This window comes from Bos javanicus, chromosome 19 (genome assembly GCF_032452875.1).
Source record: "Bos javanicus breed banteng chromosome 19, ARS-OSU_banteng_1.0, whole genome shotgun sequence".
NCBI lineage: Eukaryota > Metazoa > Chordata > Mammalia > Artiodactyla > Bovidae > Bos > Bos javanicus.
This window is the reverse complement of record NC_083886.1, coordinates 47,858,910-47,885,756: the sequence shown is the minus strand read 5'-3', so window position 1 is coordinate 47,885,756 and position 26,847 is coordinate 47,858,910. Positions and strand designations below refer to the sequence as shown.

General features: G+C 39.0%; 1 protein-coding gene across 1 annotated transcript in view; it reads right to left on the bottom strand.

Annotated features, from left to right (window-relative positions):
• EFCAB13 (EF-hand calcium binding domain 13) overlaps positions 1–26,847 on the bottom strand; it is a 216,171-nt gene that overhangs the window by 147,922 nt on the left and 41,402 nt on the right. Inside the window, exons 8-9 of the mRNA XM_061392253.1 lie at positions 14,509–14,652; positions 10,842–10,913 (exon numbers count right to left, since the gene is read on the bottom strand). Of these exons, the coding sequence (XP_061248237.1) occupies positions 10,842–10,913; positions 14,509–14,652 (216 nt within the window). The remainder of the gene's footprint in view (positions 1–10,841; positions 10,914–14,508; positions 14,653–26,847) is intronic.

The following is a 26,847-nucleotide window of genomic DNA, read 5'->3' as shown; positions in this document are numbered from 1 at the left end:
TAAAGATATTCTCAGATGAAGAAAAATAAAGCTAATTCATTTTTAGTAGATCTGCTCTTTTAAAAAAATGATTAAAAGAAGTTTTTCATACAGAAGCTTAATCCTTTGAAATTATTAAAAGCATGATATTCAAAAGACATGTAAGCAGTCAATATGAAAGAAGAAAAATATATAATGGCAAAAATTTGGTTAAATATGACTATTCCTCTCCTCTTGGTAGTTTAAAATATGTTTAATCATTGAAAGCGAAACATTATATTATCTGGTATGCTTTCCAAGAATGTAGTTGTAATACATAAGAAAATCAGAACATAAAATCAGAAGGTAAAAAGACCTACACATTGGTAAAATTTCTATATTTTACTTGAAAGTGGTAAAATATTTATTTCCATATACTTTAAGGTTAAATAAAGATACCCTGCTTATTTAACTTATATGCAGAGTACATCATGTGAAATGCCAGGCTGGATGAAGCACAAGCTGGAATCAGGACTGCCGGGAGAAATATCAATAATCTCAGATATGCACAGACACCACCCTTATTGCGAAAGCAAAGAACTAAAGAGCCTCTTGATGAAAGTGAAAGAGGAAAGTGAAAAAGTTGGCTTAAAACTCAACATTCAGAAAACTAAGATCATGGCATCCAGTCCCATCACTTCATGGCAAATAGATGGGGAAATAATGGAAACAGTGACAGACTTTATTTTCTTGGGCTCCAAAATCACTGCAGCTGGTGATTGCAGCCATGAAATTAAAAGACGCTTGTTTCTTGGAAGAAAAGCAATGACCAACTTAGCAAGTTAAAAAGCAGAGACATTACTTTGCCAACAAAGGTCCATCTAGTCAAAGCTATGGTTTTCCCAGTAGTTAAGTATGGATGTGAGAGTTGGACTATAAAGAAAGCTGAGTGCTGAAGAATTGATGCTTTTGAACTGTGGTGTTGGAGAAGACTCTTGAGGGTCCCTTGGACTGTAAGGAGATCCAACTAGTCAATCCTAAAGGAAATCAGTCCTGAATATTCATCGGAAGGACTGATGCTAAAGCTGAAACTCCAATAATTTGGCCACCTGATGCAAAGAACTGACTCATTGGAAAAGAGCCTAATGCTGGGAAAGACTGAAGGCAGGAGGAGAAGGGGACAACAGAGGATGAGATGGTTGGATGGCATCACCGACTCGATGGACATGAGTTTGAGTAAGCTCCAGGAGTTGGTGGACAGGGAAGCCTGGCGTGCTGCAGTCCATGGGGTTGCAAAGAGTCGGACATGACTGAGGGACTGAACTGACTGACTAAATTGAAGGTTAAATATGTATGTTATAATCCTTAGAATAATTGCTGAAAAATGCAGACATATGGTAAAAAAATATATAGGTAAATTTTTTTAAAGAATTTTTTAAAAACTTCCAAAAAAGAAGGTAGAAAAGGTTGGAAAAGAGAGGAAAAAATAGAAAAGAAATAACATGGCTACCTATATCTGATATAATTAATATATATTTAATATATTTAATATATATAATTAATATATAATCTGATATAATTAATCACATTAAGTAAAAATGACCTGCTACTGCTAAGTCACTTCAGTCATGTCCAACTCTGTGCGACCACATAGACGGCAGCCCACCAAGCTCCCTCATCCCTGGGATTCTCCAGGCAAAAGTACTGGAGTGGGGTGCCATTGCCTTCTCCAAAAATGACCTAGACACTCCAATTAAAAAACAGGAATTAAAAGAATGAATATAAAAGCATCACCCAATTCTACAGGGTTTCTCTGATAGCTCAGTTGGTAAAGAATCCACCTACAATGCAGAATACCCCAGCTCAATTCCTGCATCAGGAAGATCTGCCGGAGAAGGGATAGGCTACCCATTCCAATATTCTTGAAATCCCTTGTGGCTCAGATGGTAAAGAATCCGCTTGCAATGCGGGAGACCTGGGTTCGATCCCTGGGTTGGGAAGATTCCCTGGAGAAGTGAAAGACTACCCACTCCAGTATTCTGGCCTGGAGAATTCCATGGATTGTATAGTCCATGGGGTTGCAAAGAGTCGGACACGACTGAGCAACTTTCACATTCACATTCACCCAACCCTACGTGGTTTACAAAATACCTGAAATATGAGGACAGTTGTTGTTGCTAGTCACTAAGTCATGTCTGACTCTTTTGCAACCCCATGGACTAAAGACTGCCAGGCTCCTCTGTCCATGGGATTTCCAGCAAAGATATTGGAGTGGGTTGCCATTTTTTTCTCCAGGGGATGTTCCCGATCCAAAGATCAAACTCACATCTCCTGCTTGGTAGGTGGATTCTTTACCACTGAACCACCTGGGAAGCCCAGATATGATGATATAAGAAGGTAAAAAGAAAAGGATAGAAAATCTATACATGTAAACACTAATTAAAAGAAAGCTGAAGTAGTTTTATTAATATTTGAAAAAGTAAATTGCAGAGCAAAGAAAATTACCATTGATTGCATACACATTACATAATGATAAAAGAGCCAGTTTGCCAAGAAGATATAACTATCCTAAATGTGAATGAAACTAACAGAGCTTCAAGATGCATGAATCAAAGCCCAACAAAAATGAAAGGAGAAACAGACAAATCCACAATTATATATTTCAATACTATTCTCCTTTCACAGTAGTAGAACCAATAGAAAATCAGCAAAGATTCAGAAAAAATTATAAATGATGAGAATCATGCATGGGAGTGGGTATGTGATTATCAGTAATATCTATGCAGGAAAAGAAAAATATATGTAAAACCAGAGACAAAACTAGAATTCAAAATAAACTTTGAAACTTTCAGGTAATGATGGCAAATTGAACAGCTTTCAAAAATTCCATTAAAATTATCTTAAAATATCATAAATCCATAAGAAGAAGAACAGGAAAAGAAACAACTGCATGAATTTAGTAGATGGGAAAAGGCTGAATTCTAAACCAGAAGGAAAAAGCCAACAACCCAATTCATAACACAAAACCTCCTACATTAGTGGCATCTAGTTACTTCTGAAAGTGAAGGAAAGAGTAAAACTGAAAATAAAGGATTGTTTAAAAGTCTGTTTAAGCAGTAATCAGATACCTAGATAACCTTCACACACCCATATATTTTCTCATGGCCATGTACTGATCTCCCCTTCCAGCAGAAGACTAACAATTCACCAGAGAGGGTTAAACACAAGGTCTCTGGGTCAGGGAATACAAAACATAGAAGAGAGTAAGGGTATTATCTGGATAATGAAAAGGGAGGGTTACATGACAATTACCACTGAATAAAGAGAATTCCAGTTCTTTTGTCTCATTAAACACCTGAAACTCTGGCAAGATAACTTACAGCCTCCAAGAAGGAAACTAGAAGCTGATTCTCTGAAAACACTGACCATCTTGAAAGGAAAAACACCCTCAAGATGGTGATATCAAGGATCTTCGAGGCAAAATTCCAGCCAGATTGCCTATGGCATGATGCCCTGACCTCAGCAGTATTGGCATTTGGGGACACACGATTCCTCACTTTTGCCTGGGAAATCCCATGGACAGAGAAGCCTGGTAGGCTACAGTTGATGGGGTTGCAAAGAGTCGGACACGACTGAGCAACTTCACTTCACTTCAATTCCTTATTAAGAGGAGGAGAAGGGGATATCTAGAAGTGTGTGTAGGGACTTCCCTGAAGGTCCAGTGGACTTTGAAGACTTTGGAAGACTCTGAACTTCCAAAGCAGAGAGCATGGGTTCGATTGCTGATCAGGGAACTAGGATGCCACACAGCCAAAAAAAAAAAAGAGTAAAAGTGCACACAAAGAATATCACCCACCATATCAGCAAACAAAAGATGTTGAGGCCATCAAGCCATCAGCCACTGCAGCCACCCCCATGGTGCATCTGAGTGGGTTCAGGATGGAGAAAAACAGAATATTGGCTCTACATAGTTAAAGTGCATGTCAAAGGAATAATTTCATTAAGCCCAGACTCTTGCATCTTCCCATACATAGAAAAGCAATAGACTCATTAACTTTAGATGTCTGGATTTTCTTTAATAAGCAGTAATCTTTTGATATTTGATTACATGAATTCTTTAGGAGTTTTGCAAAAACTCCTGTATATCCTGGCTCCTCCCTTATCTCTTTGGAATAGTCCCTCAGAGCTTTCTGAAAGGCTGTATCCCAGGCTTAAGTCCTCATTAATGCCCCAAAGAAAACACAATTCTCAACTTTTAGGTTGTGCTTTTTTTTTTTAAAGTCAACAAAAGCATCCTTGGCCTCTAATCACTTAATGCCAGTAATACATGTTTTAATGACCAAAAAGCATCTCCACATGTTGCCAAATGTTCCTGTGGGAGAGTGATAACCAAAATCACTTCTGGTTAAGAACCACTACTCTAGAGTGTTCAGTCCATGGTCAACTAGTTCCACTCCCAGTCTCAGAGTTTCCAAACAGCTTTTGAGTTCATTATTCTCAATCATAAGCAGACAACCAAAGATCACCAGACATTTGGAGAATGCCTCTAAAATGAAGGCCAAATAAGAGAAAAATAACTTGGAGAAAACACTATGAATGAAAAAGAAAAATTTTTAAACATCATCCTTAGCACAACAGAAGATATTATGTTCATGGAACAATAGGAATATCCATGTAACAAGAAGATGTTAAAAGAACATACTTTCAGAAGGGAAAAAAAATTCTTGGAAATCTTGAAAGTACAAATGAAAGCCTAAACACATGCGTTGGAAGATAAAGTTAAGTACATCTCACCAAAAAATGACAGAGAAAAAGGTTTTTTTAAAAAGAAAAAAAAAAAGAGGAGAATCCATCCAGGATGTCAAGTATCCGAGTAATAAATGATTCAGAGAGGAAAGGAAATCATCAACAAATTGCTTAAATTTCTCAGAATCACATTATACTGTACCCAACACAACTGTTGCCAAAACAATCCATTTCAAGGCACATAATCATGAAATTTCAGAACACTAAAGGTAAAGAAATTATTCTATAAAATTTCAAAGAAAAAAATCAGTTACATACAAAAAGTCAGGAATCAAAAGAATTGTGGATTTGACAGCAACACTGAAAACTGGAAAACAGAAAAATTCTAAGGAAATGTATTTCCAACCTAGAATTCTATATTAAACTGCCAATCAAACATGAGTACAGAATCTGATACAGGGAAAGAAGTGAAAATTCTTCTTCCAGAATGTTAATGAAGAAAGATTCAGGAATATAGCTACACATAAAACTTTCAGTTCAGTTCAGTCACTCAGTCTTGTCCGACTCTTTGCAATCCCATGGACTGAAGCATGCCAGGCTTCCCTGTCTATCACCAACTCCTGGAGCTTGCTCAGACTCATGACCATCAAGTCTGTGATGCCATCCAACAATCTCATCCTCTGTTGTCCCCTTCCCCTCCCACCTTCAATTTTTCCCAGCATCAGGGTCTTTTCCAATGAGTCAGTTCTTTGCATCAGGTGATCAAGTACTGGAGCTTCAGTTTCAGCATCAGTTCTTCCAATGAATATTCAGGACTGATTTCCTTTAGGATGGACTGGTTGGATCTCCTTGCAGTCCAAGGGACTCTCAAGAGTCTTCTCCAACACCACAGTTCAAAAGCATCAATTCTTTGGCGCTCAGCTTTCTTCATGGTCCAACTCTCACATACATACATGACTACTGGAAAAACCATAGCTTTAACTAGATGGACCATTGTCAGCAAAGTAATGTCTCTGCTTTTTAATATGCTGTCTAGGTTGGTCATCGGAGAAGGCTATGGCACCCCACTCCAGTACTCTTGCCTGGAAAATCCCATGGATGGAGGAGCCTGGTAGGCTGCAGTCCATTGGGTAGCGAAGAGTCAGATACGACTGAGCGACTTCACTTCTACTTTTCACTTTCCTGCATTGGAGAAGGAAATGGCAACCCACTCCAGTGTTCTTGCTTGGAGAATCCCAGGGACGGGGAGCCTGGTGGGCTGCCGTCTATGGGGTCGCACAGAGTCGGACACGACTGAAGCGACTTAGCAGCAGCAGCAGGTTGGTCATAGCTTTTCTTCCAAGGAACAAGCATCTTTTAATTTCATGGCTGCAGTCACCATCTACAGTGATTTTGGAGCCCAAGAAAATAAAGTCTGTCACTGTTTCCCCATTTATTTGCCATGAAGTGGTGGGACAAAATGCCATGATCTTCATTTTTTGAATGTTGAGTTTTAAGTCAATTTTTCAGTGTCATCTTTCACTTTCATCAAGAGGCTGCTTAGTTCCTCTTCACTTTCTGCCATAACCCTGGTGTCATCTGCACATCTGAGGTTACTGATATTTCTCCCGGCAGTCCTGATTCCAGATTGTGGTTCATCCAACCCAGCACTTTGCATGATATATTCTGCATATAAGTTAAATAAGCAGGGTGACAATATACAGCCTTGACACACTCCTTTCCCAATTTGGAACCAGTCTATTGTTCCATGTCCAGTTCTAACTGTTGCTTCTTTACCTGTATACAGATTTCTCAGGAGGCAGGTAAGATAGTCTGGTAATCCCGTCTCTTTAAGAATTTTCCACAATTTGTTGTGGTCCACACAGTCAAAGACTTTAGAGTAGTCAATGAAGCAGAAGTAGATGTTTTTTTCTGGAATTCTCTTGCTTTTTCTATGACCCAACAGATGTTGGCAATTTGATCTCTTGTTCTTCTGCCTTTTCTAAATCCAGCTTGAACATCTGGAAGTTCTCAGTTCACGTACTATTGAAGCCTTGCTTGGAGAATTTTCACCATTACTTTGCTAGTGTGTGAGATGAGTGCAATTGTGAGGTAGTTAGAACATTCTTTGGCATTGCCTTTCTTTGGGATTGGAATGAAAACTGGTCTTTTCCAGCCCTGTGGCCACTGCTGAGTTTTCCAAATGTGCTGACATATTGAATGCAGCACTTTAACAGCATCATCTATTAGGATTTGAAATAGCTCAGCTCAACTGGAATGCCATCACCTCCACTAGCTTTGTTCATAGTGATGCTTCCTAAGGCCCACTTGACTTTGCACTCCAGGCTGTCTGGATCTAGATGAATAATTGCCCATTCGTGGTTATCTGGGTTATGAAGATCTTTTTCGCAGAGTTCTTCTGTGTATTCTTCCCACCTCTTCTTAATAGGTTCAGGAAGAGTAGGTGGATGTGGTGCAGACAGGGAAAATGAAACAGAACTAAATTCTTATTTTCAATAGTAAAACCAAATGAGGCTCTGTGGGCCCCCCAGGCATGGAAGTCCTTGTGTCCCCGGTTTCTCACAGGCAAAATTCCAGCCTCCATGACCTACCCTGAAACCTAGACAGTGTATTAAAAAGCAGAGACATTACTTTGCTGACAAAGGTCTGTATAGTCTAAGCTATGGTTTTTCCAGTAATCATGTACAGATGTGAGAGCCAGGGATAAAAAAGGCTAAGTGCCAAAGAATTGATGCCTTCAAACTGTGATGCTGGAAAAGACTCTTGAGAGTCTCTTGGACAGCAAGGAGATCCAACCAGTCAATCCTAAAGAAAATCAACCTTGAATATTCATTGGAAGAACTGATGCTAAAGCTGAAGCTCCAGTACTTGGTCACCTGATGCAAAAGCACTGACTCATTGGAGAAGACCCTGATGCTGGGAAAGATTGAAGGCAGGAGGAGAAGGGGACAACAGAGGATGAGATTGTTGGATGGCATCATGGACTTGATGGACATGAGTTTGAGCAAACTCTGGGAGATGGTGAAGGACATGGAAGCCTGGTATGCTGCAGTTCATGGGGTTGCAAAGAGTTGGACATGACTGAGCGACTGAACAACAACAATCAAGGGAGAAGCAGCCAAGTAACTATCAGAGGCAAGACTAAAGGGATCATAGAAACTAATCAAGATAGGAGACCAACCACCTGAGACAAGGTTACTGGAGTGCAAGCCCCGCTGGTGTTTGTTGCTCAGTCGCTAAGTCCAGGCCTCCCTGGACTTAGAGAGTTTGAGAGTTTGCTCAAACTCATGTCCATTGAGTCAGTGATGCCATCCAACCATCTCATCCTCTGTCATCCCCCTCTCCTCCTGCCCTCAATCTTTGCCAGCATCAGGGTGTTTTCCAATGAGTCGGCTCTTTGCATCAGGTGGCCCAAGTACTAGAACTTCAGCTTCACCATCAGTCCGTCCAATGAATATTCAGGACTGATTTCCTTACGACTGACTGGTTTGATCTCCTTGCTGTCCAAGGGACTCTCAAGAGTCTTCTCCAGCACCACAATTTGAAAGCATCTATACACACCCTAATTTTGTCAGAGACCCTACTCCTGGACCATTATTATAAAAGCCCTGACCAAACTCCCCTGGGTTGGGACACATAGTTTTTCAGGACAGGAGTCCACTGTGTTCCCCTTTTGCCTGACAAATCAATAAAGCTTTCTTTTCTGCTTCACTCAATACTCTGTTTCTGAGATTCAATCCAGCATGGGTGCAGAGAAGCCAAGCTTTCAGCATCAGTAGTAGGAAGTTTACTTTGTCTACCTAAAATTTTATAAATTAACAAGCAGCAATATAAACATGCCATTTTCAGTCATGAAGATAAATATCAAGTAATCAGCTAAAACATTTGAAATTTTTGCCTCTGGAGAAGCTGAGAGGAGGATTAGGCAAGAGGCTGCTTTTTTTTTCTAGCAAGCTTTATAGAGCTATATAATCCTTAAAATTATGTACATAGATAATCTTGATCAAATGACATTTGGACAAATGAGACAAAGAGTAAAGAATAATAATGTATTTGATGCTTTTGAACTGTGGCGTTGGAGAAGACTCTTGAGAGTCCCTTGGACTGCAAGGAGATCCAACCAGTCCATCCTAAGAGATCAGTCCTGGGTGTTCATTGGAGGGACTGATGTTGAAGCTGAAACTCCAAGACTTTGGCCACCTGCTGTGGAGAGCTGACTCATCTGAAAAGATCCTGATGCTGGGAAAGATTGAGGGCAGGAGGAGAAGGGGACGACAGAGGATGAGATGGTTGGATGGCATCACCAACACAATGGACATGGGTTTGGGTAGACTCCAGGAGTTGGTGATGGACAGGGAGGCCTGCCGTACTGCAGTTCATGGGGTAGCAAAGAGTCGGACACGAGCGAGTGACTGAACTGAACTGAACAGGAAAACATCAAAAACAATGCACTTAATGAAGAAAAACTAAACAATGAGTGATAGAGAAAAACATACTATGGTTTTTTAAACAGTCAATGTCAGGATGTCAGAATGACCACAAATTGCAAATTAAATATTCCCTTTTTTTTAGTATTACTACTTTGACTGCAGCCTTGAAATTAAAAGACGCTTACTCCTTGGAAGAAAAGTTATGACCAACCTAGATAGCATATTCAAAAGCAGAGACATTACTTTGCCAACAAAGGTCTGTCTAGTCAAAGCTATGGTTTTTCCTGTGGTCATGTATGGATGTGAGAGTTGGACTGTGAAGAAGGCTGAGCGCCGAAGAATTGATGCTTTTGAACTGTGGTGTTGGAGAAGACTCTTGAGAGTCCCTTGGACTGCAAGGAGATCCAACCAGTCCATTCTAAAGGAGATCAGTCCTGGGTGTTCATTGGAAGGACTGATGCTGAAGCTGAAACTCCAGTACTTTGGCCACCTTGTGCAAAGAGTTGACTCTTTGGAAAAGACTCTGATGCTGGGAGGGATTGGGGGCAGGAGGAGAAGGGGACGACAGAAGATGAGATGGCTGGATGGCATCACTGACTCAATGGACGTGAGTCTGAGTGAACTCCGGGAGTCGGTGATGGACAGGGAGGCCTGGCGTGCTGTGATTCATGGGGTCGCAGAGTTGGACACGACTGAGTGACTGAACTGAACTGAACTTTGTTTTAAAGTTGACTATGTTACAAAAGATAAAAACAGAAAAATTATGAGATTGCAATATTATATAATTATGTGAAAATGTTAAGTCACACAGTAGTGTGTCCACGGAATTCTTCAAGCAAGAATAGAATGGGTAGCCAATTTCTTCTCCAGGGGATCTTCCTGACCCAGGGATTGACTCTGGGTCTCCTGCCTTGTAAGCAGATTCTTTATCATCTGAGCCATCAGGGAATATAATTATAATATTGATTATTAGGTATATTCAGGGTATGCAGATGGTGACTGCAGCCATGAAATTAAAAGACGCTTACTCTTTGGAAGGAAAGTTATGACCAACCTAGATAGCATATTGAAAAGCAGAGACATTACTTTGCCAACAAAGGTCCGTCTAGTCAAGGCTATGGTTTTTCCAGTAGTCATGTATGGATGTGAGAGTTGGACTGTGAAGAAGGCTGAGCACCAAAGAATTGATGCTTTTGAACTGTGGTGTTGGAGAAGACTCTTGAGAGTCCCTTGGACTGCAAGGAGATCCAACGAGCCCATTCTGAAGGAGATCAGCCCTGGGATTTCTTTGGAAGGAATGATGCTGAAGCTGAAACTCCAGTACTTTGGCCACCTCATGCAAAGAGCTGACTCATTGGAAAAGACTCTGATGCTGGGAGGGATTGGGGGCAGGAGGAGAAGGGGACGACAGAGGATGAGATGGCTGGATGGCATCACTGACTCAATGGACATGAGTCTGAGTGAATTCCGGGAGTTGGTGATGGACAGGGAGGCCTGGCATGCTGCGATTCATGGGGTCACAAAGAGTCAGACACAACTGGGTGACTGAACTAAACTGAACTGACTGATATTAAATTTTTATCTCCCTGATTTAAGAGAGTAAAGAGTTTAAAGAAGTCTTTCAAAACTCATATAATAAAATCTATAAATTAGTACTTAAAGATAATTTATAAACAAAACCTGCTATAGCAACAAGAGATCACTTACAAATATTCTCATACTCTTGCTGTAGTTCATCCAAAGTAAATATGATATCCCCAATATCCACCATTTGATTACCTGTAATACAAAGAATTCCTTAGTTTAGATACTGTATTTCCTTTTGAACACAATACAGCTGCTATCCTATTCTAAAATTACAACACCACATAAATATGTGCAAATAGGAACAAAGGACCAGCTATTATGGGCTTTGAACAATATCTGGAATTATGAATTAGTAATTCAGTATACACTGAAACATAAGACTTCATTAGTATGACAAAATGAAGAAATCTTGTTCTTCCTGACTGGGGGAGATGGAATATGGAGTGAGAATTATTAATTCTTTCAACATTGTTTCAGCAGTTAATATCTGCCATATTCACTGTGTTACATACTGAGGATACAATATTGAGCAAAAGTAGACATGACATCTGCTCTCCTGGTGCTTAACTAGTCTTAATTAATACACAAACCTTAATCAAACAGTTTAAAATATAAATTGCAACTGAGATCAATCCTGTGAAAGTCTACAATATGAGAATATGACCTACTCAGAGAGGTCAGGGAAACATCTCTAAAAAACAGAGTGTAGTTTAAAGTATTAAGAAGGACCCTGAGGAAACCATAATTTAAAAAGATATATGTACCCCAATGTTCATTGCAGCATCATTTACAATAGTAGCTAAAACATGGAAACAACCTAGATATCCATCGACAGATGAACAGATAAAGAAGTTGTGGTACATACACACAATGGAATATTACTCAGCTATTAAAAGGAATGTACTTGTGTTGGCTCACATGACATGGACAAATCTATAGCCCATTATATAAAATGAAGTAAGTCAGAAAGAGAAAAACAAATATCATATACTAACACACATAAATGGAATCTAGAAAGACGGTACTGATGAACGTATACGCAGGGTAGTGGTGGAGATGCAGACACAGAGAACAGACTTGTGGACGTGGGGTGAAAGAAAGGGTGGGACAAATGGACAGAGTAGCATGGAAACATTACCATATGTAAAACAGATAGCCAGTGGGAATTTGCTGTATGACTCAGGGAGCTCAAACCTGTGCTCTGTGACAACCTAGAGAGGTGGGGTGGGGTGGGAGGTGGGAGGGATGTTCACAGGGAGTAGACATATGTACACTTATGGCTGATTCATGTTGATGTATGGCAGGAACCAACACAATATTATAAAGCAATTATCCTTCAATTAAAAATAAATAAAATTTTTTTTAAATAAATAAATAATTCCCTGATAGCTCAGTTGGTAAAGAATCCGCCTGCAATGCAGGAGACCACAGTTTGATTCCTGGGTCGGGAAGATCCGCTGGAGAAGGGATAGGTTACCCAATACCAGTATTCTTGGCCTTCCCTTGTGGCTCAGCTGGTAAAGAATCTGCCTGCAGTGCGGGAGACCTGGGTTCAATCCCTGGATTGGGTTGATTCCCTGGAGAAGGGAAAGGCTACCCACTCCAGTATTCTGGGCTGGAGAATTTCATGGATTGTATAGTCCATGGGGTCACAAAGAGTCAGACATGACTGAGCGACTTTCACTTTCACTTTTCACATATAAGCAGGAATAACTAGGAGGAGAGGAATATTCCAGGAAAAGAACAGAATATGTGTAATGGCTGTGGCAGGAGGAGAGCAGTATAAGGTTGAAACTCTAAAAAGGCACAGACAGTAAGGGAGAATGTGGTCTGAGATAAAGCTAAGATCCAGGTAAAGGCCAGGCTTTGCAAAGTCTTGTACATTAAAGAGGTATTATTAGATTTTATACAAAGAAGGTAACATAAACATGTTTCTTTTGAAAAGATCTTTCTGGCTACAGTGTAAAGGGAGATTAAGACTAGATATGGGTGAAAGTGAAAAGTGAAAGTCACTCAGTCATGTCCAACTCTTTGTGACTCCATGGAATTCTCCAGGCCAGAATACTGGAGTAGGTAACCTTTCCCTTCTCCAGGAGAGCATCCGAACCCAGGGATCAAGGTCTCCCAGGTCTCTCACGTTGCAGGCAGATTCTTTACCAGCTGAGCCACAAGGGAAGGCCAAGAATACTGGAGTGGGTAGCCTGTCCCTTCTCCAGGGGATCTTCTAGACCCAGGAATTGAACCAGGGTCTCCTGCATTGCAGGCAGCTTCTTTACCAACTGAGCTATCAGGGAAGCCCAGATATGGGTAACTTGTTAGAATATGGGTAGACTTGCAATTGTCCTAAGGAAAAATGTAGTAATGCTGGAAAACAGAAAGATTTAAGAGATATGTAGGATTTTAAAATAATAGTACTTCGTAATAATTTCACCAGGAAAACACAGAGAACATAGCTGTCAAGGATGATTCTTAGGTTTCTGCTTCACATTTCTTGAGCCTGTTCTAGGTGCCAAACAGTGACAAATTTTTATATCTATATCCTACAATAATCCTATGAAAGTAGTATTATTTGTCTAACCCATGGTTCCAAATAAAGAGGGTGATCTAGAAGCCCAAACTAGAATTCCATAAGCCAAAAAGCAAGGCACTGCAGTCGTTTCATATATGATTTCTGTTGCTCCTGGTTAAAGCATGCCCTGAAGGCTATTTAATAATACAAGTTGAGATTAGTCTTTAAAATTCCTATTTATATACATCTTCACGTTCCAATACATATAACTCTCCACTCGTGTCTACTACCCAAGAGCCCACCATAAACGACTACCTACTGAAACTGCATGCAGCCTGCTTCTACCTCCAGACTACACTTCACCAACTAAAGGCCCACTATAAAGCCACCACTACCAAACGACAAAATCCATTAGAATCCCACCAGAAAGGGTGCCATGTCTGATGATTTTCCTGCCACATTTACACAAACTGCTCCCTCAGTCTAAAAAGTTTCACCCTCTACCACCATCTGCAACTAACTCCTACAAATCCTTCAACATTTAGCTCAGACATCACCTCCTCTAATAATCTTTCTCTAGTGCTTCCAATATGCATATATACACTCTATAATAGTATTTGCTACATATATTATCATAATTTTCAGTTTATTTGCCTTTTCTACATCAGAATGTGAGCTCCTTCAGAACAATAAATATGTTTTATTCATCTGTGTATCTATCACCTACCAGTTTCAGGCACAGTAGATATTAAATGACTATCTGACTCATTAAATGAATGGATAAATCAATTAATCAATTACTAATCAATCCATTATTATAGGACATCTCTTGGTCACATGTAAACACCTAATATAAAATATATGCTAAAGATCGTGTTTAAAGAGAATGTAATTGTACAGCACAGGAAGATTTTGTAATCAAAGCTACAAAACAAAGTTGGAAATTTAAGAAATTTAGCTCTCCTAACTTGTGGAGTCAATGCTCTTGATACCACAGAAACTACCTCTCCACAAAGACAAGAAATGACTATTGGAAAAGAGAGATAACATTGAAAAGAAAAAAATTCCATTTTTCTCTTATATTTTTGCCAAACATACCAAAATACAACAATTAGAAATTTCTCACTTAATTTTTCTAGACTACCTTTTATCATAGACACCAGTAAGCAGTGTCATGGCAAAGGGCAAGAATCAAGTAGGAAAAGGAGAAGTAAAGGATGAATCAGAAAAATTGGTAGCCAAGAAAGAAATACGTATACATTAATTCAAATAACTCACTGTTGATATCAGCATATTTTATCACTTCCTGCAAAGTTTCAGGGACTACCAAGATATCCATGCTATCCAACACTTTATCCACTTCAGAAACTGGAACTCGACCACCTTTTATCCTGTGAAAAATCTTCAAGGCATTCTGAAATGCTGCAAAAGTACAATAAACAAAGAAATTACTGTACAATGACAATCAACATCTTTCCCTGGAAGAGCAGATTTGATCTGGGAAAAATAAATTTAAGGATTTCTAAAAATTTACCTGCAAGTACGCATTTGCCCAATTCTAGCCATATTCTTAGCCTAAAATGTAATGTTTGCTATTATACTATTATACTGCTAAAATAATATTATCAATAATAACTGGTTTTTATTGAATGCTGTCTATGTGCCAGGAACTGTGCTGAAAATTATGGGCTATATAATTCCATTATCACAATCGGCCTATAAAATAAAATTTTTCATTATCCCTACATTACAGATAAGGAAACTAAAGCTCAGAAAGTCCCTTTTGATTGTACTTTAAGTATATGGAAAAGCCAGAATTCTAATCCAAAATGTTTGCTCTTAATCATATTATACGCACCTCTTAGTTAAAACTTTTAGCTATAACAATTTCTTACCAGTGGTATAATCTACAATAGCAAAACACCTTGATCCAAAACTGGGGGCAGTTATTAATTACTTTAAAGTGTAATTTAGGAAAGATATTGTAAAAGAGATAAGAATGGTGTAAATACAGAATTTTTCTTCAGATTTTTTATATACTACACAGAATTTGACAATGGTTTAACCACTATTAAAATGTCTATTTATCCATAGAAATCTCTTAACTGTCCTTGATATCAAAAGTGAACTGGGAAGAACATGGTTAAAAGAAAGTAAACATAATAATGAAGAGAATTTCGCCCCAAAAGAAGGCTTCCTTAAAACCTAAACAGTTAAGTTCAGTTCAGTCGCTCAGTCGCGTCCGACTCTTTGCGATCCCATGAATCGCAGCACGCCAGGCCTCCCTGTCCGTCACCAACTCCCGAAGTTCACTCAAACTCATGTGCATCGAGTCGGTGATGCCATCCAGCCACCTCATCTTCTGTCATCCCCTTCTCCTCCTGCCCCCAATCTCTCCTAGCATCAGGGTCTTTTCCAATGAGTCAACTCTTCGCATGAGGTGGCCAAAGTATTGGAGTTTCAGCTTCAGCAACAGTCCTTCCAATGAACACCCAGGACTGATCTCCTTTAGGATGGACTGGTTGGATCTCCTTGCAGTCCAAGGGACTCTCAAGAGTCTTCTCCAACACCACAGTTCAAAAGCATCAATTCTTCGGCACTCAGCTTTCTTCACAGTCCAAATCTCTCACCCATACATGACTACTGGAAAAACCATAGCCTTGACTAGACGGACCTTTGTTGGCAAAGGAATGTCCCTGCTTTGCAATATGCTATCTAGGTTGGTCATAACTTTCTTTCCAAGGAGTAAGCGTCTTTTAATTTCATAGCTGCAATCACTATCTGTAGTGATTTTGGAGCCCAAAAAAATAAAGTCTGACACTGTTTCCATTGTTTCCCCATCTATTTCCCACGAAGTGATGGGACCAGATGCCATGATCTTAGTTTTCTGAATGTTAAGCTTTAAGCCAACTTTTTCACTCTCCTCTTTCAGCAAGAGGCTTTTTAGTTCCTCTTCACTTTCTGCCAAAAGGGTGGTGTCATCTGCATATCTGACATTATTGATATTTCTCCCGGCAATCTTGATTCCAGCTTGTGCTTCTTCCAGTCCAGCATTTCTCATGATGTACTCTGCATATAAGTTAAATAAGCAGGGTAACAATATACAGCCTTGACGTACTCCTTTTCCTATTTGGAACCAGTCTGTTGTTCCATGTCCAGTTCTAACTGTTGCTTCCTGACCTGCATACAGGTATCTCAAGAGACAGGTCAGGTGGTCTATTATTCCCATCTCTTTTCAGAATCTTCCAGTTTATTGTGATCCACACAGTCTAAGGCTTTGGCATAGTCAATAAAGCAGAAGTAGATGGTTTTCTGGAACTCTCTTGCTTTTTCCATGATCCAGCAGATATTGGCGATTTGACCTCTGGTTCCTCTGCCTTTTCTAAAACCAGCTTGAACATCTGGAAGTTCATGGTTCATGTATTGCTGAAGCCTGGCTTGGAGAATTTTGAGCATTACTTTACTAGCGTGTGAGATGAGTGCAATTGTGTGGCATTGAGCATTGAGCTCAATTGAGCATTCTTTGGCATTGCCTTTCTTTGGGATTGGAATGAAAACTGACCTTTTCCAGTCCTGTGGCCACTGCTGAGTTTTCCAAATTTGCTGGCATATTGAGTGAAGCAATTTCACAGCATCATCTTCCAGGATTTGAAACAGCTCAACTGGAATTCCATCACCTCCTCTAGCTTTGTTCGTAGTGATGCTTCCCAAGGCCCACTTGACCTCACATTCCAGGATGTCTGGCTCTAGGTGAGTGATCACACCATCATGATTATCTGGGTTGTGAAGATCTTTTTGTACAGTTCTTCTGTGTATTCTTGCCACCTCTTCTTAATATCTTCTGCTTCTGTTAGGTCCCTACCATTTCTGTCCTTTATCAAGCCCATATTGCATGAAATGTTCCCTTAGTATCTCTAATTTTCTTGAAGAGATCTCTAGTCTTTCCCATTCTGTTGTTTTCCTCTATTTCCTTGCATTGATCCTAAACAGTTATCTGTATCCAAATGCTACATTTAACATATTTAAGTGTAACTTAGACCACTATATCCCTTAATTTACCTTGATAAGGAAACACAATTCAAATAATTCCAGAGGGCAAACCATTTTGTAGTCAGACTAGATTTTCCTGGAATTCAGCATATACTAAACATAATGATCTACAAGTCTTTAGATAAGCACAGTAGAAGAGGAAGAACTGACACTATTCATTCAACAAGTAGTTATTAGTCAAGTGAGCAAAAACAGCAGAGGAAAGAGAACTAGATGGCAGAGGAGTAGGTGGACCATGGAGTACACCTCTCTCCAAGGATACATCAGGAATACATCAGACATAGAAGTGCATGCAGAACTCCAGCTGAGAACCGACAGGAGTACCTGACCAGTGGAAAAGAATATATAGAACCATGCAAAACTCGATAGGATGAAGGATCTAGGGGGAAAAACAGGAGTGTTAGCAGGACTGGACCTGCCTTCAGCAGGTCGGTGAACTGAAGCAGGGGTCTGATCCCTACAGTGGGGCAACCGTCTTGAGTCAGAGAAGAAACATTTAAGGCTGAGAGTGAAACAGCTGATCAGTGACAGCCTAAACAGAATGAGAATCAGATGGTCCTTGCCACAGCCATACACACCCCAGGCAGGAACGCTGGTCTCCTGGAAGGCGCAGCAGCTGGGAGCTGGAGTTTAGGGATTGTGGAGCAATCCCAGGGCGAGGGCTGCTATTGACTTCTGAGAGATAGATTGAGGGGATGTGAGGGAGATGGTGGTGGGAAATGCCAGTGAAGGAAAGCGAGGCAACCATGGAAGCAACGCAATACACCTGAATCACGTGTAGTGGGTGGAGCCATCACCCTAGCCTCTCTCCCCACAGAGGCCAGCATTGGCCCCTGAACAACAGAGAGGCTGGCCCATCAAATGCCTAATGCACTGAACTACAGAGTAGGACCCCACCCAGGGTGCCCCTTTAAGTGCCTGACACACCGATCTACAGAGTAGGACCCCAGCCAGGAGTACCCCTCTATTTGCCTGACACACCAAACAACAGAGAAGGACTCCAGGCAAAGGAGCCCTCTAAGTGTCTGAATGGGGGTAGCTACAGAGAAAGACTAGCCAAAAAGGCCTTCTGATTGCCAGCTACAAGAGGCTTTGGGGAAAAAAAGACTCTGATAGGGCCGTAACTCCTGTGGCAGAGGCAGTCTGTGTCCCTGCACACTTGGTGCTGCCAGGGTCCCCACAAGCCAAGCAGCTGCGCCACCTTCACACTCAAGTCTCACTGGGGCAGAGCTACCATGGGCAAAAAAAAAGTCTTGCGTCTATGCACACAGGGTCGCTTTGGTCATGTCTGACTCTTTGCGACCCTGTAGACTGTGGCCTGCCAGGCTTCTCTATCAGAGAGGGGGTTCTCCAGGCAAGAATACTGCAGCATATTGGCCAATACTGGTTGCCATACCCTTCTAGACCACTATATTTCCTGCTGCCCTAGCCACCAACCCCCCTGAGTACCTAGTGCTGCCAGAATTCCTGTGACCCAAGCAGTTGCACCACTTCCACACCTGGCCCTCACAGGGGAAAACCCAAGCCCTCCAGGGTAGCCTCAGGAGCTAAACCCCAGTGGATGACCCACATGTAGAGGTGGAAATAAAACCACAATTGAAACCCAGAGGCAGTGTGGCTAAGGAATAAGACCCCAAACTTTCCCACCATCTGTACAAGCTGCAGATTAAATCTACAAGATCAACTAAGCAGACTCTGTGTCAATGGAATATATAAAAGGCCACTGAGAGCTCCCATTAAAAAAAAATGCACTGGTTCTGATAGCTGTGGACACTGGAGGCAAGAACACACAGGAGTAGGACCAGATTAGAATCTGAGGGGCCCCCACTGCTGGTCCAGAGATCAGTAGTGTTGGAGGGCATCCTAGGGAGGTAAGGTAGACTGTGATTCCCAGCAAGGGAAAGGACTCTTGACAGCAGTGGCTCAAGAAAAACATTTATTATTCTTATTTTTTTTACTTTTTCTGTAGATACTTGCGGATTTTGTTGTGTGTGTTTTTTTTTTTTCCTTTTTTCCTTCCTCTGTTGTAGTTATTGGTTTTATTGGCACTAAGAAATCCAATTAAGCTTTTGAGCTTTTTTTTCTCCGTCTCATTTTCTATTGTTGTCATAAACCTCTGCCTCTACATTGGGCTTTTGCAGTTCTGTGGAGTTTTCCTCCTTTTTTTTTTTTGTTTTCTCCTTATTTTTAATGTTTTAAACCTATTTTTATTTTTTCTACATATATTCCTTTGTTTGCTTTTCCTACTGTTTTATCCCTTTGCAGTTACTCTTTAACGTATATATATATCTTCTTCATCTACTTCTATTTAACTTTGCATATCTATTCTTTCTTTCTTTCTTTTCTTTCTCTCCTTCCCTCTCAACATATTTGTTAGTTTTATTTTCATTGCTTTATTCCCCAATTGGCACCTTGCTTTAGTTTTGTTTTCCAGTTTGTGCTTTAATTAGTTTTGTTCTGGTAGACATAATTTTTGTTTTCCTTTGTTTGCCAGATCAATCTATTGTACTTTATTTTTGTTGGACTGTTTTGATTTTGCTTATGGGTGTATATGTATATGTGTATATTCAGTCACACATTCTATTGTTGTTATAAACTTCTGCTTCTACATTGGGCTTTTGCAGTTCTGTGGGGTTTTCCTCTTTTCTTCTGTTTTTTTTTTTTAATTTTTTAATTTTTAAAAAACCTATTATATTTTTCTACATTTATTCCTTTGTTTGCCTTGCCTATTGTTTTTTCCCCTTGCAGTTAATCTTTAATGTGTGTAAATCTTCTTCATCTACCTCTATTTAACTTTGTATATCTATTATTTCTTTCTTTTCTTTCTTTCCTTTTCTCCCAATATATTTGTTCATTTTGTTTTCATTGCTTTATTCTCCACTTGGCACCTTGTTTTAGTTTTGTTTTCCAATTTGTACTTTAGTTTTGTTCTTAACTGGTAAATATAATTTTTTATTTCCTCTGTTCACCAGATCAGTCTACTGTACTTTATTTTTGTTGGACTGTTTTCACTTTGCTCATGGGTGTATATGTATATGTGTATATTCCATTATTTTAGTTATTATTTGCCTGATTTTGTAACTGATATTTGTCTGGGGTTCATCTTTGGTTTCTTGTTTTTGGATATTTGCTTTAATCTCACCTCATGCATTTGTGGAATCTTCATTCCTGACCACAGATCAAGCCCTGGGTCTTTGGAGTAAGAGCACTGACTCCAAGACCTAGACTACCTGCGAACTAACCCTAGGGAGTATCAAATAGTGAGAACTCACACAAAGGAAACCACTGGAATACAAGACCTGGCATCACCCAACCACCAGTAGCACCCTGTGCAGGACGCCTCATCTAAACAACAAACAAAACAAAAATACAAACCCAATCATCAGCAGACAGGATTACCACCTTACTTAGCCTTGCCCATTAGAGGAAAAACAAACAAACAAACAAAAACTCAGCACAAATCTCACCCTATAGAAGCTCACAGAAACCACAGGACCAGTCTTAGGAGTGCAGAAACCAAAAGGAAGAATTCAACCTTCTTCAAGGAAAAAATTCAACTTCCCTTGAAGCCTGGGAAAGGAGACCTCAAACACAATAACCTAAACTAATAAAAATAATAATGAAAAGGCAGAGAAATATGGCACAAATAAAAGAACAAACTAGAAGCACTGAAGTCCAAATAAATGAGGAGGAAATAGGCACACTACCTGAAAAAGAATTCAGAATAATGATAGTAAAGATGTTCAAAAACCTTGAAAACAAAATGGAGAAATTGCAAGAATCAATTAACAAAGATCTAGAATTAAACAATAAACATATAGAGACAAACAACACAATTACTGAAATTAAAAATACTCTGGAAGGAATCAATAGCAGAATATCTGAAGCAAAATGAATCAGTGAGCTGGAAGATGAAATGGTGGAAATAACTTCTGAAGAACAGAATAAAGTAAAAAGAATGAAAAGAGCCAAGGACAGTCTCAGAGACTTCTGGGATCATATCAAATGCACCAACATACAAATCATAGGGGTCCCAGAAGAAGAAAAGAAAAAAAAAGGTATGAGAAAATTTTTGATGAGATTACAGTTGAAAACTTCCCCAACGTAGAAAAGAAAATAGTCAATGAAGTCCAAGAGGCACAAAGAGTCCCATACAGAATAAACCCAAGGAAAAACACACCAAGACACATACTAATCAAACTAACAAAAAATAAACACAAAGAAAGAATATTAAAAGCAGCAAGGGAGTAGCAACAAGTAACATAAAAGGGAAACCCCATACACTTAACAGCTGATCTTTCAGCAGAAACTCTGCAGGCCAGAAGGGAATGGCAGGATATATTAAAGTACTAAAAGGGAAAAATCTACAATCAAGATTACTGTACCCAGCAATAATCTCATTCAAAATTAATGGAGAAATAAAAAGCTTTTCAGACAAGCAAAAGTTAAGAGAATTCAGTACCACCAAACTGGCTTTACAACAAATGTTAAAGGGACTTATATAGTCAAGAAATACAACAGGGGAAAAGAAAAGATCTATAAAATCAACTCCAAACAATTAAGAAAATGGCAATAGGAACATATATATCAATAATTACTTTAAATGTAAATGGATTAAATGCTCCAACCAAAAGACACAGACTGGCTGAATGTATATGAAAACAAGACCAATATCTATGCTGTCTACAAGAAACCCACTTCAGACCTAAAGACACATATAGACTGAAAGTAAGAGGATGGAAAAATATATTCCATGCAAATGAGAAGCAAAAGAAAGCTGGAGTAGCAATCCTCATATCAGAAAAAAATACACCTTAAAATAAAGAAGATTACAAGAGATAAGGAAGGACACTACATAATGATCAAGGGATCAATCCAGGAGGAAGACATAACAATTGAAAATATCTATGCACCCAACATAGAGGCACCTCAATACATAAGACAAACACTAACAGACATAAAAGGAGAAACTGACAGTAACACAATAATAGTAGGAGACTTAAACACCCCACTCACACCAATGGACAGATCATCAAAACAGAAAATTAATAAGGAAACACAAGTCTTAAATGATACATTAGATGAGATGGATCTCATTGACATCTTCAAGACATTCCATCCAAATGCAGAAGAATACACTTTCTTCTCAAGAGCACATGGAACATTCTCTAGGATAGACCACATCTTGGGTCACAAATCAAACCTCAGTAAATTTAAGAAAATTGAAATTGTATCAAGCATCTTCTCTGACCACAATGCTATGAGACTGGATATTAATTACAAGAAAAAAAAAGTGTAAGAAACACAAACACATGGAGATTAAACAACACGTTTCTAAATAACAAACAGTTTACTGAAGAAATCAAAAGGGAAATCAAAAAATTTCTAGAAACAAACGACAATGAAAACACAATTCAAAACCTATGGGATGCAGCAAATGCAGTTCTAAGAGGGAAGTTTATAGCAACACAATCCTACTTCAAGAAACAAGAAAAACATCAAATAGACAACCTAACTTTACACCTAAAACAACTGGAAAAAGAAGAAGAACAACAACAAAAAAACATAATTAGTAGAAGAAAAGAAATCATAAAGATCCAAGCAGAAATAAATGAAAAAGAAATGAAAGAAACAATAGTACAGATTAATAAAACTAAAAGCTGGTTCTTCGAGAAGATAAACAAAATTGACAAACCTTTAGTCAGACTCATCAAGAAAGAAATAAGAATCAAATCAACAAAATTAGAAATGAAAAAGGAGAAGTTACAACAGACAATGCAGAAAACAAAGGATTATAAGAGACTATTATGAACAACCATATGGCAATAAAATAGATAACCTAGAAAAAATGGACAGGTTCTTAGAAAAGTTCAATCTTCCAAGACTGAACCAGGAAGAAATAGAAATTATGAACAACCCAATTACAAGCACTGAAATTGAAGCTGGGATCAAAAATCTCCCAAAACACAAAAGCCCAGGACCAAATGGCTTCACAGAAGAATTCTTTCAAACATTTGGAGAAGAGCTAATGCCTATCCTTCTAAAATTCTTTCAAAAAATTGCAGAGGAAGGAACACTTCCAAACTCATTCTACGAGGTTACCATCACCCTGATACCAAAACCAGACAAAGACAACACACAAAAAAGAAAACTACAGGCCAATAACACTGATGAACATAGATGCAAAAATCCTCAACAAAATTCTAGCAAACAGAATTCAGTAACACATCAGAAAACTCATACACCATGATCAAGTTGGGTTTATTCCAGGGATGCAAAGATTCTTCAATATATGCAAATCAATCTATGTGACACACCATATTAACAAATTGAAAGATAAAAACTATGTATGATAATCTCAACAGATGCAGAAAAAGCCTTTGACAAAATCCAGCACCTATTTATGATTAAAACTTTTCATAAAATGGGCATGGAAGGAACCAACCTCAACATAGTAAAGGCCATATATGATAAGCCTACAGCAAACATTATTCTCAATGGTGAAAAACTGAAAGCATTCCCCCTAAGATCAGGAACAAGACAGGGGCGTCCACTTCTGCCACTATTATTCAACATAGTTCTGGAATTCCTAGCTACAGCAATCAGAGAAGAAAAAGAAATAAAAGGAATCCAGACTGGAAAAGAAAAAGTAAAGCTCTCACTGTTTGCAGATAACATGATACTGTACATAGAAAACCCTAAAGATCGTATCGGAAAATTACTAGAGCTAATCAGCGAATTTAGCAAAGTTGCAGGATATAAAATCAATACACAGAAATCACTGGCATTTCTATATACTAACAATGAAAAACCAGAAAGAGAAATTAAGGAATCAATCCTATTCACCATTGCAACAAAAAGAATTAATATCTAGGAATAAACCTATCTAAGGAGACAAAAGAACTGCACACAGAAAATTGTAAGACACTAATGAAAGAAATCAAAGATGACATAAACAGATGGAGAGATATTCCATGTTCCTGGGTAGGAAGAGTCAATATTGTAAAAATGACTATACACCAAACCCAATCTACAGATTTAATGCAATCCCTATCAAATTACCAACGGCATTTTTCATAAAACTAGAACAAAAAATTTGACAATTCATATGGAGACACAAAAGACCCCAAATAGCCAAAGCAGTCTTGAGAAAGAAGAATGGAGCTGGAGGGATCAACCTTCCTGACTTCAGATTATGCTACAAAGCTACAGTCATCAAGACAGTATGGTACTGGCACAAAAACAGAAATATAGACCAATGGAACAACATAGAAAGTCCAGATATAAACCCATGCACCTATGGGTACCTTATTTTTGACAAAGGAGGCAAGAATATACAATGGGGCAAAGATAGCTTCTTCAATAAATGGTGCTGGAAAAACTGGACAGATTACATGTAAAAGAATGAAATTAAAACACTTCCTAACACCAAACATAAAGATAAATTCAAAATGGATTAAATACCTAAATGGAAGACCAGAAACTATAAAGCTCTTAGAGGAAAACAAAGGCAGAACACTTGATGACATAAGTCAAAGCAAGATCCTCTATGACCCACCTCCTAGAGTAACGGAAATAAAAGCAAAAGTAAACAAGCAGGACCTGATTAAACTTAAAAGCGTTTGCACAGCAAAGGAAACTATAAGCAAGGTGAAAACACAACCCTCAGAATGGAAGAAAATAATAGCAAATGAAACAACTGACAAAGGATTAATTTCCAAAACATACAAGCAGCTCATACAATTCAATACCAGAAAAACAAACAACCCAATCAAAAAGTGGAGAAAAGACCTAAATAGACATTTCTCCAAAGAAGACATACAGATGGCTAACAAACACATAAAAAGATGCTCAACATTGTTCATTATTAGAGAAATGCAAATCAAAACTACGATGAGATATCACCTCACACAGGTCAGAATGGCCCTCATCAAAAAGTCTACAAACAATAAATGTTGAAGAGGGTGTGGAGAAAAGGGATCACTCTTGCACTGTTGGTGGGAATGTAAATCGATACAGCCACTATGGAAGACAGTATGGAGATTCCTTAAAAAACTAGGAATAAAACCACCATACGACCCAGAAATCCCACTCCTAGTCATATACCCTGAGGAAACCAAAACTGAAAGACACATGTATCCCATTGTTCATTGCAGCACTATTTACAATAGCTAGAACATGGAAGCAACCTAGATGTCCACTGACAGATGAAATGGATAAAAAAGTTGGGATACATATACACAATGAAATATTACTCAGCCATAAAAAGGAATGCATTTGAGTCCGTTCTAATGAGGTGGATGAATCTAGAACCTATTATACAGGGTGAAGTGAGTCAGAAAGAGAAAGATAAATACCATATTCTAATGTATATATACAGAATCTAGGAAAATGGTACCGAAGAATTTATTTACAGGGCAACAATGGAGAAACAGAAATAGAGAATAGACTTATGGACATGGGGAGAGGGGAGGAGAGGGTGAAATGTATGGAAAGAGTAACATGGAAACTTATATTAGCATATGTAAAATAGATAGCCAACAGGAATTTGCTGTATGGCTCAGGAAACTCAAACAGGGGCTCTGTATCAACCTAGAGGGGTGGGATGGGGAGGGAGATAGGAGGAAGTTTCAAAAGGGTGGGGATATATGTATACCTATGGCTGATTCATGTTGAGGTTTGACAGAAAACAAAAAAATTCTGTAAAGTAATTATCCTTCAATTAAAAAAAAAAAAATAGCACAGGAAGGACCTCTGAGAATCCTCTATGCTATAAAACAACGAGAACACTGGCAAAAATGTCAAAGTCAACTTTTTCAACCCTCTGGAAATCAACCAAAGGCTTACAACAACCCAGGGAATGTTTTTTCAAAAAAAATGTCTGACTCTCCTTAAGAACACTGAGCTTTGTGGCATTTTAACTTGCTGTATTCCCACCTTCCCTTCCCAGGGGCTACCAGGAGCCTTGAAAACCAAGAGTTGAAAACTGCAATGAAAACCAGCAACCAAAAATCCAGTGGAGAAAAAAGAGGTTGGAACTTCTTCAAAGTGCCATTCCCTAAGAACTGCTATTATCAGACCTGTCTGGTGGTTCTCTGGAAGACCCTACTTTCAAATCTGTTCTTACATAAACTGACTCAAAGCTTTCCCAGTGCAAACAGATTTTTCCCTGGGAGAATTCACCAAAAACAGAGATAACTGTTTACCATCACAACTGCCAGTAGTAATGGAAACGGAGCAAACAATAGGCTAACAAACAAACTTATGAGGAAAATCTGGGAAATGATATTTCCATAGGTGGCTTTGAAAATCTCCAACATACTTCTAGAAATCTAGATGGCTACACACAAGGGTCGGGCTGTACAGATACTCAGGAAAGACTTGAGAACATCCTAAACTCTCCTGAGAAAAATGTATGCAGGTCATGAAGCAATAGTTCAAACTAGACATGGAAAAACAGACTGGTTCAAAATTGGGAAAGGAGTACATCAAGGCTGTATATTATCACCTTGCTTACTTAACTTATATGCAGAGTAAATCATGCAAAATGCTGGGCTGGATGAAGCA